Source organism: Panthera leo, chromosome A1, assembly GCF_018350215.1.
Source record: "Panthera leo isolate Ple1 chromosome A1, P.leo_Ple1_pat1.1, whole genome shotgun sequence".
In the NCBI taxonomy this organism is placed as follows: Eukaryota; Metazoa; Chordata; class Mammalia; order Carnivora; family Felidae; genus Panthera; species Panthera leo.
Window position 1 is genome coordinate 6,412,058 of NC_056679.1, and position 18,502 is coordinate 6,430,559.

At 46.4% G+C, this 18,502-nt stretch overlaps 1 protein-coding gene across 1 annotated transcript; it reads right to left on the reverse strand.

The window, feature by feature from the left end:
- Window positions 1-16,747: 16,747 nt before the first annotated feature.
- On the reverse strand, window positions 16,748-18,158 carry GPR12 (G protein-coupled receptor 12). Its single transcript, XM_042903545.1, has one exon. It carries the CDS (start codon window positions 17,750-17,752, stop codon window positions 16,748-16,750), a length of 1,005 nt encoding a protein of 334 aa, XP_042759479.1. The 5' UTR covers window positions 17,753-18,158.
- Between the last annotated feature and the right edge of the window lie 344 nt (window positions 18,159-18,502).

Consider the following 18,502-nt stretch of genomic DNA (forward strand, 5'->3'; position numbering starts at 1 on the left):
TGGCTAAAAGGGATGCTTTGAAGACGCAGCCGCTTGACATCTCTGATGAAGAAACTGGTTTGGATCCTCTATTCTGCCTTTCTGCCAACCGTCTGAACCTCACTGGCCATTTCTAACCAGGGAGGGGGGGCCCGAGCTTTGCTTGGGTGGCTCCCCCAAGTCCAGGCAAATAGCCTCCTGTTCTTCTGAGCTGAACCCACTGCCCTTCGGCATCTTGGGGGCCGGGGGACCCACCCCGTGGCAGTTCCGGAGGCCTCCTGGACCAGTGCCGGGGCTGGTGGTTCCAGGTGGGTGGACTGGGGCGCGGGGGTTCTGGGCAGCTGTGGATGTGGGGGCTTTGCCACGAGGTCTGGGGGGGGGGGGGGCTCATGCGGAAGGAAGGGGTTTTATACCTTCACGCCAGGTGATACATGTTATTAAATAAGATGATTGGGAGCGGATGCCACGGATGAGACCTGCTTCAGGAGGGGAGAGCTGCCATGAAATCCGCAGGACTCGGGTAGAGGCCGGGCTCCGGGACCTCGCCTCCAGTTGTCGCTTATGACAGGGACGAGTTGGCAGAGTTGGGACGAGCAAAGAAAAGAGTTCACTTCTTTTGGTTTTGTTTTTAAGTTTATTTATTTTGAGAGAGAGTGTGGGGGGGGGGAGGGGCAGAGAGAGAGAGAGAGAGAGAGAGAGAGAGAGAATCCTAAGGAGGGTCTGCACCGTCAGCACAGAGCCCGAAGCGGGGCTCAAACTCATGAACTGTGAAATCATGACCTGGGCCGAAATCAAGAGGTGGACACTTAACGCACAGAGCCACCGAGGCGCCCTGAAAAGAGTTCACTTCTGAAAGGGGTGTGGGGGGGGACCATCTCGGTTGACTGCCACCCTGGGAAGGGAAGAGGGGCCCGGGGAAGATTCCCCTGTGGGGACGGGGGGGCGCAGAGATTAGGTTTGGAGAAGAGGCATGCCAGAGGGGCATTTGGGGGAGAGACAACACTTGACCCCGTGGACTCTTCCCTTGACCCCTCAAGTGCCGGGCGAACCAACGTGTATCACGATACGCCCGGGGTGAGGGCTGACGACGGGACCAAGATTTATGTCACGTTTGCAAAGGAACAGCTCATATCTAGACGACACTGATGCTTTCCAATGCGTCATGCACTGACTATACACCGGGACAGCGTACCCCAGGGTTAAAAGCACGGGCTTTGGAGCCCAGCAGATTGAAGTTGAAGTCCTCGTTCTCCTACCTGTAGTCAACAGTCGATAAATACACATGTAGTGACACAGACTCTTCCAGGCACAATGCCAAGTGTCTGGGCATTCCATGGAAATTGTCGTATCGACTGTGGGGCCTTTAGCAAGTTGTCATTCCTTTAGAGCCCTGTCTGTAAACGGAGATGACACTACAGACGTGATTATCTTCATCGAAAGGTTGTCATCAGGGTTAAATGAGAAAATGCATTTAAAGTATTTGCATCATATCCAACTAGAAAAGCCCCGGTTTAAATGTTGTGTTTTTTTTTTTTTTTAACTTTTTAATGTTTATTTTTGGGACAGAAAGGGAGACAGAGCGCAAGCAGGGGAGGGGCAGAGAGAAAGGGAGACACAGAATCCGAAGCAGACTCCAGGCTCCGAGCTGTCAGCCCAGAGCCCAACCTGGGGCTTGAACTCACGGACTGCGAGATCATGACCTGAGCTGAAGTCGGACACCTAACCGACGGAGCCACCCAGGCGCCCCTAGAAAAGCCCCGTTTTGATATGATCTAGCCTTCTTCTTCAGTACTCCATTAATACTGAGAAAAAAAATACTCTCACATTCTTTACACCTTCAACGTAGTAATTAGCTCATCAACTCGCCTCCTTTGCTTCAGGACAAATAACCCCAATTCCTTTGATCTTTCTTCATTGGCTGTATTTCCTGACCCTTTAATCACCTTGTAAACAGGATTTATTCCAATTTGTCTGCAACACTTTTTGAGTATGGTGTCCCCAGGTGGGCGCAATGGATGAACAGAAATGTTACTGGTGGGGAGGTGAGCAAAAAAGGAGTTCCCCGCCCCCCTTCCAATTTCACTTGAAGCTTTTCTCCCCACTCACCTCTCCCCCCACCCCGTGTTCTAGGGTGAGACACCAGTAGCTTCCTCTGCGTTATGACCCGCAAAACTAGCCACTCACTCAACAGAATCATCAAATCTTAACTATGTAATGCATCTAGAATAGAATCAAATGTCTATGAAGAACATTTGCATGCATTGCTGGTAGGATTGTAAATTGTTATCTGGAAGGAAGTTTGGAAATATGATACAATAATTCTTCTAGGATCTTTTTTTTTTTTAAGAGAGAGACAGCAGGGAAGGGGCAGAGGGGGAGGGAGAGAGAGAATCTTAAGCAGGCTCCCTGCCCAGTGCGGAGCCTGAGACGGGACTCTACACAAGGCTCTATCCCAGGACCGTGAGATCATGACCTGAGCCAAAATCAAGAGTCAGACACTTAACGGACTAAGCCACCCAGGCGCCCCTCTTCTAGGATTTTTAAAGAAACATCATAGGTGTGGGCGAACGTGTATGCGGGAATATTCCTTGAAGCATATTTCCAATAATAAAATTGCAAATGATCTGGATAGTCCACAGAAAGGAAATAAGCAGCAGTGTGTCCATCTGATATATAATTCCATAGAGTCAGTGAAGAGCATGTGGTTAAGGATTACGTGACACCTAAATGTGTTCGCTGCATATCAAGGGACAAAACAGCGTGTTTAAAAAACGATGCTGTAAAACAGAATGCAGGTAAAGCACTTAGCATTCTGCGTGGCTCTGTGTTCGCTATCATCGTTTGTAACAATGCGATCTGAGGTTTTAGAGAAGCGTTCATAAATAATGGAAGAAAATGCATTACAACCTCAAGTGGTTATCAATGCGTAGAAGAGTTATAGATTTATGTGTCTTCCCCCGTGCTTCTCTGAATTTTCTGAAGTGTCTGTAATGAACCAGTATTTCCACTTTTGTGTGGCAAGAGTCTTGCTGAAATCTGAGTGGCCCGTCTCTATCACCTGAGAACGGTCGCCCACAAAGAGCCCTGTGCCAAAGGTGTCCCAACCCTACTCCGTTTCCTTGAGCTGTGATGTTAGACATGTCTCTTTCTTTACTCCTCTAAGCTTTGTTTACCCATTTGTGGAATAATGTCTGACTTCTTTAGGTGAGGGGATCCGTGCTTGTGTTGACACTAGGGAGAATTTTCGTTCATCATCATCAAAATAGCTCCACTTCTGGAACCCACATGGAGATGCTGGGTCTATCCATGCTCTCTATGGTGGCATCTTACACAAGAGGACATTTAGGCTTAGAGAAATAAGGGGCCCCTGGGTGGCTCAGTCAGTTAAGCGTCCGACTTCAGCTCAGGTCATGATCTCGCGGTCTGTGAGCTCGAGCCCCGCGTCGGGCTCTGTGCTGACAGCTTGGAGCCTGGAGCCTTGTTTCTGATTCTGTGTCTCCCTCTCTCTCTGCCCCTCCCCTGCTCACACTCTGTCTCTCTCTCAAAAGATAAAAAAGAAATAAAATGACTTACCTGCGGCGACACAATGAGAAAGTGGGAATTCCGGGATTTGGACAGGTCTCTCCTACTGCAGGCATCAACCACCTACCTTAGTGCTCAAACAAGCAAAAATCTTCAAAGGCAGGATCAGAGTTCATTTTTTGAGACACATGTACATTTTATTTTTTGGCCGCTTCATCTGTGGCTCAATCTGGATGGCCTTTGTCTATTTCATGTTCTTGTACGTTCTAAAAGTATGTAGTATGCAAAAATTAATCGGATCAGGATTCTGCACAAATGTAATGAGATGAAATTTTGTCACCTTTTCAAGGTTTTGCTTTGCTGAAACCCTAAACTTCTAGAGTCAACCTCCCCATTCTAGAGATAGGCGAGCTCCTGTTTCTGAACGGCACATGCAGGTAAATTACAAACAATACATGTATCTATTCAATATGAAGAAATAGGCAGCTTTTTATGAAGCCAAGCTGATGTATCATTCATACCTCATAGACAACGGTTTTGCTTTTAACTAAGCTATTACGACATGAGTTAGAAAACTGCGCATTTTCAGTTCAGCATAGCGCAATAGGGATGCTTGACAAAGAGCGACTTGTGCCATTTAAAAATTAACATCAGTCGGTTGAGCGTCCAACTTCGGCTCAGGTCATGATCTCGCAGTTGGTGAGTTTGAGCCCCGCGTCGGGCTCTGTGCTGACAGCTCAGGGCCTGGAGCCTGCTTCGGGTTCTGTGTCTCCCTCTCTCTCTGCCCCTCCCCAGCTTGCGCTCTTTGTTTCTCTCTCTCAAAAATAAATAAACATTAAAAATATTTTTTTAAAAAAAGCAGCAGCATGAAAGTTAATTACAACACCTTCACATAAGCAGTGGGTAGTTAGCATGACTGTGAAAAAGAGTCCCCTTGGGGCTCAGGCGCAATCACATCTCAGAGGTTAGGCTGTTTGCTTTCATTTGAAGGGGCAGCTCGTCCCGCTGAAATCATCTGCTGGGATTAAAGTGAATTAAATTCCCTAGGGAAAGCAATATCTGAAAAATTCTACAGAAATTAATTATCTTGCATTTTCCTTCGGTTACGTAAATTATCTTGCATTTTCCTTCGGTTACGCAGACATCAGTGGTTGTGGGGGAGGGAAATGCACAATGTCAAAGATGAAAGTATTCTGTTAGAATCAAGAAAATGGACTCTTTATTGCCAGTGATCTGGGGAGCAAGCCTGGAATGTATGTATGACGGTCACTCTTTTACCGGCCGAGTGTCCAGTGCCCCAGCCCGGTCACCAGCAGGCAGGAACCTTCTGGTCCCAGCTCTCTCGCCAGCCCCGGAACACAGGGGTTTCATGACTGACAGCACGATTTCTGATTCCAACCTAGTCACATGAATGCTGTCATCGTTCCTTCGGAAGCCACAGTCCACAGCACTAAAATTCATCGTCACTCTCTCCCATCCTTCCTGCCCTGCCCACCTGGTGGGGGCGGCGGGGCGGGGGGGGGGGGTGAGAAATAATTTGTATGAATGAATTATATATGTGTTTCATATTCTGTATATTTACATATTCTTTAAACCTTATTAGAATTGGTAAAATGAATTTCGTTCATTCACTCATTCATTTCTTCAAACCATTTAATTGAGGTACGATCCACATACAAAACCCTGTGCATACTTAATTCATATAACTTGATGTGTTTGGAGATAAACATACACCTGTGAAACTACCACCACAATCTGTGCCATAAATCTACCCGTTACCTCCAGATGTTTTCCTCCCGAATTCTCCTCCTCCTGCCTCTCCTCTCCCCTTCCCTCCTCCCTCTCCTCCTCCTCCTCCCTTTCCTCCTCCTTCTTCTTTTTCCCACTCCCCTTCCTCTTAAATATTTAATACGAGATTTACTCTCTTAGCAGGTTTTTAGGTACATAATACAGTATCGTTAACTCCAGGCTCTCTGCCGTATGGTAGATCTCTAGGATTTATTCATTTTGTATGACTGAAACTTTGTACTCGAGTAGGCTCATTAGTTAAAGGGTAAATGAATTAAAATTATTTTAATGTTTTATTGTATTTCTTTTGAGGGAGGCAGTGTGTAAGTGGGGTGAGGGGCAGAGAGAGAGGGAGACACAGAATCCGAAGCAGGCTGATCTGAGCTGAGATCAACAGTTGGGCACCTGGGCGCCCCGGTGGCTCAGTCGGTTAAGCGTCCGATTTTGGCTCAGGTCATGATCTTGCGGTTCGTGGGTTCGAGCCCCGCGTCGGGCTCTGTGCTGACAGCTCGGAGCCTGGAGCCTGCTTCGGATTCTGTGTCTCCCTCTCTCTCTGCCCCTCCCCAGCTTGCGCTCTGTCTTTGTCTCTCTCTCTCAAAAATAAATAAACATTAAAAAAATTCAGTTTCTCAGTATCATGAGTCATATGTCAAATGCTCAATCACCACAGGAGACTAGCAGTTACTGAATTGGCTACATTTCCATAGTCAGAGAAAGTTCCATCAGAAAGCCCTGCTCCAGAGTTTTTCTAGAGGATAAAAATAAATAAATAATACAGCTGGTACAACTTTTAAAATAAGTAGCTATTTGAATTTGGTAGTTCTATACTAAACATTTACCAACTAAATTACATAATGTAAAATATGTAACAATATGTCATCTAAAATATGCAACATAAATAAACATTGACATTAAACAATAACGCACTAGGGGCTCCTGGGTGGCTCAGTTGGTTAAGCATCCGATGTCAGCTCAGGTCATGATCTTGCAGTCCGTGAGTTCAAGCCCCGGGTCGAGCTCTGCGCTGACAGCTTGGAACCTGGAGCCTGCTTCGGATTCTGTGTCTCCCTCTCTCTCTGCCCCTCCCCTGCTCACCTTCTGTCTCTCTCACTCTCAAAAATGAATAAATATTTTAAAAAAAACACACTAAAAGACAACTACCACCTGATCTCACTCATGTGTGGAATTTAAGAAACAAAACAAATGAACAAAGGGTAAAAAAAGAGAGATAAACCCAGAAACAGACTCTTAACTATAGAGAATAAACTGAGGGTTACCAGAGAGGAGGTGGGTGGGGGGATGGGTGAAATCGGTGATGGGGATTAAGGATACGCTTGTCGTGATGAGCACTGAATCATGTACAGAACTGTTGAATCAATATATTGCCCTCCCCAAATTCGGAGAACACTGTATTTAGCTATATACTGGAATTACAGTGAAAAACTTTAAAAAGAGAAATTAAAAAATAACACTGATTCCTGAATTGTATGCTTTTAAAAGTCTATACAACCCGTGTTGGGAAAAACAGTACGTGTTTTTGAGCAGGTTTTGCCCTATTCCCACTATTTTATTTCATATCTCTGGCAGAAAAAGCCAGCTTGAGTTCACATGTCCTCAGCAGTTTTTCACTGACAAAACTTAAACGAGAACACATGGATTATAAGTGTGTGCTAATGCATGTGTGTGCACACACCCACACACACCCCCCACTGACGTACACTTTACTAGATGTTGCTCGTGGTAAGGATTGTTATTCTTGGATCTCAAGTTCTGTGAGTCAGCTGTGCTGAAATAGGCTGCCAAAATTCATCCTTTTCAGTGAAATCTTTTATGAAATATAATATATGGGCCATCTTCTTAAAAAGCTTGTAAACTTGGCAGGCTGGAAAATAGACCATGTATGTTTTTCCCCCTCGGTAGAACTAACAAAGCAACTTGCCTGCTTTACAAAAAAAAAAAAAAAAAATCCCGTTTTTGTTGATTGGCTTATTTTGAGAGTGTCTTCAGGCTGACTCTAATTCTGTCATTTCAAATGTCTTCTGGGCTTCCTTTGAAAAAATTATTGAGGCTCACGAATTACTTTCGTATTTAAAGGGCCAGCTGCCCCCCCCCCCCATGCAGTAGAGTGGTAGGGTGGAAGCTGGGAGGGAGGGCCACCCTCTGTGCAAACATTTAACGCTTTCCATTTAAGTTGTGTCCCGGTGTTCAAGCAGAGACAAGGAACCTTCTTCCAGCGTGTGGCAGAAGACGGTCTTGTAGTTCGAGGTGTGGCCACCAAGAAATTATGAAATTCCCTGTCTTCTAGCAATTACCTTTGGCATCACGTAGACAGACCTGTCAAGGACAGACCCCCGGGCTGGTGCTCAAGACAGATGGAAAAGAAGGGTGTCTGGTGGTTAAGAGGGGGTTGTGGTGTCGGACAGACCCGCCCGCCTCACAGGTGGAGGATCTTGGGCACATGACTTAGCGTCTCAATCTTTAATTTCCTCCCCCATGAAATAGAAAGAATAGAAGTGCCTGCGTGTTGCTGAGTCATTTGTAAAGAGCTAATTTACGTAAAGTGCCCAGTGCGATGGCTGGAACAAGAATAACCCAATAAATTTCGTTATTTCATATCACTTTTATTTTTTATTTATTTTTTATTTTTATAGACAGAGATGGTGAGTGCGAGCAGGGTGAGGGGGCAGAGGGAGAGAGAGAGAGAGGGAGAATCTTAAGCAGGCTCCGCACTCAATGTGGAACCCAACATGGGACTCAATCCCACCGCCCTGGGATCGTGACTTGAGCCGAAATCAGGAGTCGGACGCTCAATCAACTGAGCCACCCAGGTGCCCCGCTATCACTTTTAATAATAGTTGTATCATTAGGATTTCCAGAAGCCTGTCACCCCACTTGTCACGTGTGGGATTTCTTTGCCCCTTGTCAGACCGGAAAAGCACGCTGTGCCGTCTGCCATTGGCTGCCCACTTTCTGGCAGGATGGGAACAGGTTCGGACCTCTGCATATCCCTTTATAAAACTTGCCAGCTTTCATGTGACAAAGAGTCACAGGGATTAGTGTATTTGTCACCTTGTGTGCTGATATTTTGCATGTGCAAATAGCTTACAATCCGTATTGAAAATGCAACGGCTTCTGAACTGCAACACCGCTTATTAAGCCAGTCAACTGTTGGAGAAGGTTGGCCCAGAAGTGTGTTAAGCTCCAGGATACATGGGACACAGGATTAGGGGACAGAGAAGAAGGGTCCTGAGACTTGCTTCCGGTTTGCATTTGTGAACAACCCCTTCCTGAAGGCTAGATTTTATGTTTTCAAATACTACCTTGAAGATGTGAAGAGCCAGTAAGTCGATACACGTAAAGCCCTTAAAATGGTGCCTGGGACAGAGCGCTCAGAAAGCGTTAGCCTTTATAGCAATGATCACTCCTCAAATTATCGCTGTAATTTCTAATAGTCGGTGGTAACAGCAAATTATTCCGTCACAGGAGGGTACACTAGGCAACGCTTTTCACATATGAAGCTTTTCCTTGTCCGTGAACATCTGCCCCAGAATGGAGTCCTGGACGAGGAATCACGATTCTGGCTTCTCATTCTGGGCCTGCCACTTCCAAGGCAATGACCTTGGGATGTCAGCCTGCGTCACTTCAATGTCAGTGAAGTGAGGTCCTCTCCAGCTTGAGAACATGAACTCTATGCCTCCTGAGATATCCAAAGGACCCACGTAAAAATAAAAAAAAATAAAAAAAAAAACCTGTGCTATGTTTATGTTTGAAGAGTCTGCATGTAAATTAGCTGCCTTGTTTTAAAAATAAATCTTTCTAAAGAATTTTTTATTCATGCAAATGCATATGTTTACAAATGCAAACTTGTGGTTGCTCAGCTCTTTTCCTGAACAGACATTTTATGGATGTCAATAAACATAAATTTTTAAAAATCTGGCGTTTACAAGGTTTACAAAGCACCTAAATGCGAGCTTTTGTTGATCATGCTGAAGTTCGTTTCAGTGCCGTTTTCAGAAAATTTTTCAGGAATTGGCCCTTGAATGAAATGTCATTAAAAGAAATTCTGTACCAAATTATTTCCACTTCACTCCTTGGAATCCATCGTGGTTATTCCTTTCAGAGAACCCTGTGTTATCTTTACACTTAACTAGGTCCAGCCTGCCCTTCGGGACCTATTGGCATCCAGCTGTTCTCGTGAAGCCTGTCTACACTCCAGAACGTTAGGTATCTGCTTGGCACTCCTCTGACACTGAACCCAGGCCACCTTCGGAGTCACCTGAACTGCTCATGCACAGGCCACTCTTGGCTCATCTGACTGGGCACTTCTTAGCAGGTGCTGCCCATTTCTACGCGTGCACAGTTCCTAGCACAGTGACCCCCACAAAGGCTGTGTGACTTGAGGCAAATCACTCACCCTCTCTGTGCATCAGTTTCCTTGCTTGTGATGGAGAACATCAATACATGATGTATAGCGTTGCTGAAAAGATCACACGACGATGTGATTTAATGCAATGTGTAAAGCTTTTAGCTCGGTACTTAGCTAACTAAATGGTGGAACTTGTATTAGCAGGAGTAATAAAAATACTAATGAAAAGTAACATCCAAGTAGGTTCGTACCAAGCCCCATATTAAACCTTTCACATGCTGTCATCCAGCACCGGGAAGTGGGTCTTGACTCACACACGTCTTAGAGAGTCAGGACAGGCAGCTTCAGAGAGGTGAAGGAGCACAGCCAACGCCCCCCAGTAGGAAGTGACAGGGAGGTGACATGAATCCAGGTGTCTGTGTCCAGAGCCCGTGTTCCTGATCTCTTTATTAATGAAGGCCATGCAACTATTGGTTGACGTCTTTTCTGCTTGCAATTAACAATGAAATTGTTGGGGCGCCTGGGTGGCTCAGTCGGTTGAGCGTCCGACTTCGGCTCAGGTCAGGATCTCGCGGTCCGTGAGTTCGAGCCCTGCGTCAGGCTCTGGGCTGACGGCTCGGAGCCTGGGGCCTGCTTCCGATTCTGTGTCTCCCTCTCTCTGCCCCTCCCCCGTTCATGCTCTGTCTCTCTCTGTCTTAAAAATAAATAAACGTTCGAAAAATTAAAAAAAAAACAACAATGAAATTGTTAAATTGAAAATTTTCACTCCAGTAGGAAAGAAATGTATTGTCAACATGGCCTGTTTAATCGATGTCACTCTGTCAGGTCTGCAGGTCGAGGCGGGTACCCGGAGGCCCGTAGGTTTTCTTGCTGAAACCTCTTCGGACCAGTGGTGCCTCCTGAAATAGGTCCGTAAGAACCAGCTCATAACTAGGTGGAAGGGTGTGAAAAGTGGAAACTATCTTCGCACTAAGGCTGGGTAGGGTGAATTCAGCTTTGGAATACACTGCATAGAGGGGCGCCTCGGGGACTCAGTCAGCTGGGGGTCAGATTTCAGCTCAGGTCATGATGTCACAGTTCGTGAGTTCGAGCCCCGCCGTCAGGCTCCGTGCTGACAGCTCGGGGCCTGGAGTCTGCTTCAGACTCCCTCTCTCTCTGCCCCTCCCCTGCTCACACTCTGTCTCTCTCTCTCTCTCTCTCAAAACTAAATACATGTTAAAAAAAATTTTTTTAATAAATAGATAAATATTAAAAAAATTAAAAAGAAAGAGAGAAAGAAATACACTGTGTAGAAAGAACTCCCAGGATTCATCAACCATTCCAGGCCTGAAACAATGACCTTTTGAATAAGAGTGACCTCAAATGGGCTGCCCTAGGGCCCCCAGTGGCCTCTGGTTTTCACCGAGTTAGTGTTCTCTTTGCATTAAGTGTGCTGGGTGGGGACGAGGTGGGAGAGGAAGCCCTTGTCTCTGTGGTGCACTTGCTGTGGGAGGACGACACTCGCGGGGCGCGGGGGCCACTGGGCGCAGCCTGCCGCTTTCAGCAGTGGCTCCTGGGTCAGCAAGACCAGTCTTCCCCATGGCTTTAGTCATAACCTCTGGATTCGGGTGTTTCGGAAATCACTAGATTTTCACTGGAAGACCACCCACATTCGCGGTGAAAACGCACCCACGTACGAGAACAGTCCATGCACTGTACCCTACCCCCCCACGCCGGAGTCATCTGTCAGAGGATAGCATGAGGAGTGCACGGCACGGGTAGAAAGGGCTGAGAGGTCCTGGTTTTGCCGAGGTATTAATGCCAGTATTATGTTGGGTTAGAAACAAGTGGATGAACGAACGCAAAGCAGAATCAGACCCATGAATACAGAAAACCGATGGTTGCCCCAGGGGAAGGGGGTGGGGGGATGGGCCAAACGGGTGAAGGAAAGTGGGAAGTACACGCTTCCAGATGGTGTAGATAAGCCACAGCACGGGGAACATAATCAGTGGTATTGTAATAGCGCTGTATGGTGACAGATGGGACAGCGACACTTGCGGTGAGTATAGCCTAGCACAGAGATGTCTGATCAGTCTCTTGTGCACCTGAAACTAATGTAACATTGTGTGTCAACCATACTTTTAAAAAAATCGTTTTGGTGGGGGGGGCGCCTGGGTGGCTCCGTCGGTTAAGCGTCCGACTTTGGCTCAGGTCATGATCTCGCGGTTCATGGGTTCGAGCCTCGTGTCGGGCTCTGTGCTGACAGCTCGGAGCCTGGAGCCTGCTTCGGATTCTGTGTCTCCCTCTCAATGCCCCTCCCCCCTCCTCAAAAATAAATAAAAATTAAAAAAAATTTTTTTAAACCTTTTTAAAAAAATATTACACTAGTAGGTCAGGATTCAGTTAGCTACACAACGCGCTACTCAAACTCAAGAGTGCATCAGAATGATCTGGAGGGCTTGTGAAAAGATGGCAGGGTCTCCCACCCCAAGTTTCTGAGTCAGTAGGCTTAAGGTGAGGCCTGAGACTCTGCATTTTTAACACCTTTCCAGGAGACTGCTGCTTTTGCTGGTTGGGCCCACACTGGAAAGCACATTGCTACACAGCAGACCCTCATTTCTGCTCTAGGGAGCTCTACGTTTAGCAGGTTACTGTCTCCCAGCTTGAGGTATGGGGAGGAACGGTAGATATGGAAGAAAAGATCAGCGAAATAGTCAAAAAGATGGAAAATAAAATAAATCAGAGAAAAAATGCTTTAAGTAATCGGGATAGTTGTATTTGAGAAGAGAACTCTATTGTTTGATCAGTGTTTGCAATAGATGAACGTTCACTGTGGCGGGGGCATTCGCTGTATCTCCAGGGGCTGAGCCAAGATAAATAGAATTTGCATGTAATAAGAAAGACAGATTAGGGATATTCAGACACTGCTAAGCAGCGAGGGAGAGGGTGGAATTTTAGTTTCCAAAGATACTTGGACTTAGATGATGCAGAGTCAATATTCAACATGGTACTCTGTACCTTGTCTTCCAATGGTTAGATGCTACAGTATCCGAGACTAAATTTGGTTCCAAAACATCCTGGAAGGAGTAAGGATATATAGTTGCGTCAGAACCAATGTTCCTTCAGGTTGTAGGCCAGGGACCACGATGTCTGGGAAAGACGGGTCAATATCCACCTCATGTGAAAGGCTTATGGTATCTTCCCCCAACCCAAGCAAGAATCCCATAGATTCCAAGTATGCTGTCTGGTGAGAAACGCAAATCCAAGCCTTTCAGAGAATGTTGGAAAGATGTCCTTTTACCTTTTAAAATATTCTGCCTGTAATTGTCTATTCAAACCCTCACCTGCCAGGAAATCTGTGACGCAGTCAATGTTTTCCTTTCTGCTCCACGCTTATTTCCAGTTGAAAGTTTGTTCACGGCTGCTTGATGTTACCATTTGAATTCCAGTGATAAAAATTTCCCGGAGTTCTTCTGTAAATATTTTATACTGTGGACATATTGAAGTTATATATTAAAATCCACTTCAACTATGGACTTGGACATTCGTCCGTTGGATAAAAAGATATTCGCACCTCCTTGGGCTGAAAGGAAGGACAACGGTGGTAATGACCGTTGGTAACAGTTAACATTAATCGTATTTTTGGCGTTAAAAAGTAACAAAAGATTACAGATAAATATCAAAACGAAGACGAGATATTTTTGAATGTCTCTGGCTAGAGAAAGGTTCTGTGGGGTGAGTTTAGCTGAATTGTAGAACACAGAGAATCAAAGTTTCCACCTCACTTATCTCAAGGTGAATTCATGCATGTACATGAACCACATATGTCATAGAGAAAAGTGTCCTTTTTGGAAAACATGGCGGTGAGAACAAATCTTTGTTGCTACTGCTGTGTGTGTAAACATGCAGAGTTTCGGGTATGCTCCTACATGCATCTGGAAACATACTGCACAGATGCATAACATTCTGAAAGAATTACCTTAAGATAATGGTAATCGGGATTTTAAAAAGTGAGAATCCTAACATGGAAAATATATGTATAGATATTTACAAGACACGGAGAAATCCTAGGAAAAGTTCAAAGTTCATGTCCATTGAACATGGACTAGTTATCTATCAACTTCTGACAAGAATAAACACCTTTAAGGTATATATGTGTGTGTGTGTGTGTGTGTGTGTGTGTGTAATATACATATATAAAGTATATGTATTTAAAAATGTTTATTTGAGAGAGAGAGTGTGTGTGTGTGTATGTGTGTGTGTGTGTGTGTGTGAGAGAGAGAGAGAGAGAGACAGAGAGAGAGACAGAGAGGGGCAAGGGGAGAGAGAGAGAAGGAGACAGAGAGGGAATCCCAAGCAGGCTCCACACTGCCAACGTGGAGCCTGATGTGGGGTTCAAACTCACGAACTGTGAGATCATGACCTGAGCTGAAACCAAGAGTTGTATGATTAACCGAGCCACCCAGCCACCCCAAAAGTGTTTAGTTTTTTACTTTATTTATTTTTTTAAAATTTATTCATTTATTTTGAGAGAGGAGAGAGTGCGAGTGGGGGAGGGGGAGAGAGAGAGAGGGAGAGAGAGAGACGGAGCATGAGTGGAGAAGGGGCAGAGAGAGAGGGAGACACAGAATCTGAAACAGGCTCCAGGCTCCGAGCTGTCCGCACAGAGCCCGACGCGAGGCTCGGACTCACCAACCACGAGATCGTGACCTGAGCCGAAGTCGGACGCTCAACCGACAGAGCCATCCAGGTGCCCCACACCACTTATAACTTTAAACAGGAGGCTTTGTCTTAATTGTAGAAGTAAAACTTAGTGACAGTAACATGTCCTCAATCATTTCGCTCAGCTCTCATGTCCAGTGAGGGATCACAGGCAGCCTGGTGCAGGGAAGGGGTCAGGCGTTGGCTTTGGGAAAAACCTGGCTCTACCCTGGAGCTCTGTGACCTCAGAGAAATTGGTTAGCTTCTCTTCACGTTAATTTTCTTACCTGTAAGTGTATTTTAGTGAATCCAGCAACAAAGCAGGGACAGCATCCGGCAGGGAGCCTGGCACAGAACGTGCAGAGAGAAACAGCACGGTCATTATCGCTAAGATTCCTACTATTAGAGATATCCAAGTGGACCACCATTTCTAGAAAGGCAGCATTTATTGCTTTAAACCTCATTATGAGTCTTTGCCCGCACATGTCAAAACCAACTCACCTTAGTCATTTCTCACAAGGGGACGCTGTCTAGTTTTCCGTCATTAAAAAACGAACAGACCCATCACGTCCCATCCACCAACTCCATCAAACGTTCAAAAGGAATTTTTTAAAGGCATCAGGTTGATTAGATTGGTCATATGGTGACATGGATTAAAAGTCCCGCTTCTGAGATATTTCACTCTCCCGCTTCCGCAAGTAACCTAGGGGAGGAGACCCAGATTCGAGTATGGGATTGATTCACCCTTGTGCTACATACGAAGGCGAGAGGGACATCAGTATGCAGGCTGACAGAACGGCCCCGAGACCACCACGGGCATAACGTTTGGGACAAACCGATGAGGTGAATTTATTACCAGTGATTCCCCCACGGACCCTGAAATACTGGTCTTGCCACCATCCGAATGGGCTTAGTTGACATCCCGTCCCGAAACCTTTCGTTGATTGTACAGGCACCACTACGAATCCACGGCAAATGGAGGGAAGGTATGTGTGTCTAAAACATCTGTCTGACTAAAGGAAATGGCGCTCAGACAACGATTTTGCAGTGTGTTTAAAACCGAGTCTTCTGTGTTATTTCTTGACAAAAATCTTTGCTCTCTGGGAACAGGCAATGCAGTTTTTATTGCGTTTAAGTTGTTTTTTTGGTGAAAAGAAGGAAAAGGAATTCAAAGTTAGCTTCTCACGAACAGCCACATGGTCACTCCGCTGGTGAACTTACAGAGGGTAGCTTACAGATATCACCGTCAGATACGCGTGGTTTATATGCACTCGCCAACTTAATCGTTAAAATAGGAGACCACCTGTTTCAAATGCACTTTGTAACACAGACAGTATGAACCAGAAATATTTGATCTACAAGATTTAATGCTATTCGTCTCAATCAGGACTATTAATACATTCTTAGATATAGAGAGATAGGAAACGTGATGTTTTCATATTTCGCGATAGCTTCCCATTGCTTTATTTTTCAGAATATTCTCCAATAAACGTAACCTACTTTTAATAGATGTTACTAAATTTTTTCTTTTGTTCCCTGAAAACAATCAGACTGTGGTTTAAGAAACTACAATGGCCGGTCTAATCAATCCTACTTCATATGCAAATCAAGACAATTTTCAGAATTCGTTTTAGAGACACATTGAAAACCTATATTGAAAGCGGACTCATCTGATTCTGGATTTACACGGCAACATTTGAAACTAGTGGTCTAGCTAACACAGGCAACCTTGCAGAAAGTCACAACATTCACAGAAATACCAAAGTAATTCTTGTGAACAGTAATTGCTCCAAGTAAAGAAAGAATGAACAAGAATGGGTACACGGTTTCCGTGTTGGTCACTGATCACTGAGTTCACGTTAATAAAACCGGGTCTCTTCCAAACAGAATCACGTGAACTATTTGTGTTGGCTCGAAAGAGATCATCTTCAGTTACATACATGCAGCGTTGAAAATCTACCTTGACATTAAAAAAAAAAAAAAAATCTGGAAAAAGTCACTGCTCCTCCATTGATCGCAATAATTCAATTTTATTGTAGAGTCCAAGTAAACACTCCAGGACCAGTTTACTTTTGATAACATCATGGCCACAGCACACACTTTCTTTCCCACCCGCTACCAATCCTCCAAATACAACAGAAAACAAAAATCCCTGCCTCTCAACAAAACAAAATAATCATTTATTTTATTTTATTTTTTTTTAAAGGGCGAAGACACTGGCAACATTATTTCCACTTCGATCACTTAACTCATCTAAACGAATGCTTCAGAAATGCTGGGTGCTCCTGCGGCTGGAGAGAAAAATCCGGTCGAAAGAAGTTAAGGACAGGATCTCAACCACTGGGCCGGGCAGTGAAAGTGCTTGGTAAATGCAGACTTTAGTGCGCCGTGTGTCCCCTGAGGGGGAGGCTGCTACACGTCGCTGGGGGACCGCGCTCTCTGGGAGAGACTGGACGGGATGCAGCCGCAGCAAATGAGACAGAGGGCTTTCTGGATCTCTTGGTTTCTGAAAGCATATATGACAGGGTTGATGATGGAGTTGTAGGTGGCCGGCAGGAGGGTGGCATAGGTGTACATGGAGGGGTAGGTGTAATCAGCTATCAAGGAGTAGAGCGTGAAAGGCATCCAGCAAGCAGCGAAGGTCCCCAGAATGATGGCCAGGGTGGAGACGCCTTTCCGGGTGGTCACGTAGTGGGAGGTGGCCAGGAAGTGATGCTGCAGGGCGATCTGATGGGCGTGCCGCATCACGATCTTGCAGATCTGGATATAGAGCTGGAGCATGAGCGCGAACATGAAGAGGAAGGAGACGGAGAGGATGGCCGCGTTGTTCTTGGTGAGAGGTCTGACCACGCTGCAGGTGGACTCGTCTCTGAGGCAGTTCCAGCCCATGACGGGCAGCAGTCCCAGGCAGATGGAGGTCCCCCAGAGCATGACGAGCATGACATAGGTGAACGTGACCGTCCTCTCCGAGTGGTACGTCAGCGCGTAATACAGGGAAAGGTAGCGGTCAACAGTGATAGCCAGCAAGCTGCAGACAGAGGCAGAGAAAGAGGCGACAATGAGCCCGATTGTGACCAGCTTGGTGGCTTCTGACTGAAGCAGGTAGGCAAAAACAAAATTGATGATGAGTCCGACGCCGGCCAGTAAGTCTGCCAGAGCCAGGCTGCCTATGAGCAGGAACATGGGTGCTCGCAGGCTGGGGTTATGGAAGATGATAAGGACCACAATGGCATTTTCACAGGAGATGAGGGTTCCTGAGGTACACAAGACAATGTCCCAAGGGTTGACAACCAGCTCTGGCTCCGGCTCGACAACAGGAACCTGGGAGGAGACGGCAGCCGAGACGTTCTCCGCAGCGCCAGCATCTAAATAATCCCGAGGCAGCCCGCTTAAATTGACCTTCAGGTCTTCATTCATTTTAACCCCCGTCCTCTTCAACGAAAAGACAGGCTTTTTAATGTTGAGACACAGCAGGGGGACAATCCAAGATCATGCAAAACACACACACACACACACACACACACAGAAAGCCAGCCCCTGCTCAGACACCGCCATCAAATGCCACACGCTTCACCAACTCGAAAGTGTCACGGAACAAAACAAAGGGCAAAGTCTCGCCGGCTGAGGACCCGCGACCACAGATGCCTGTGGGCGCTGGGGACGACACGAGATCGGACTTGGAAACACGAGCGTGAGCGAGGCAGGCACACAAGGAGCCGCGGCGGACCGGTTGCTAAAGTGCGGGCAACGCACAGCTGAAAACCACGTCCTGCATGCTGGAACCGAACCCCCGTGCCACCTCTGGGCTGCTGCCGGGGCAGCCGCGCCGCAGCCACAGGTCGCGAGCCGGGGGCCGCCATCCTCGATGGAACATTTCAATCGCCCATTTCCATCGAACTCCCCCTCCCCGCTCCAAAAAAATCAAACCAAAACCAAAAAAAAAAAAAAACCAAAAAAAAAAAAAACCCTCGCGCGCGTGCACACACTCACCCCCCTCCCCAAGCCAGAACAAAGAGGGGTCCCAGCCGCCCCCCGTGCGCACGGGGCAGTCGGGCCAGGGTCACAAAAGGCAGGTGTGTGCAATGGGAGTGTGGACACAGACAGACAGACACACGCCCATGCACCTGCCGCCGCTCCCCCCCTCCCCCGGCGGCGGGGACGGGCGGA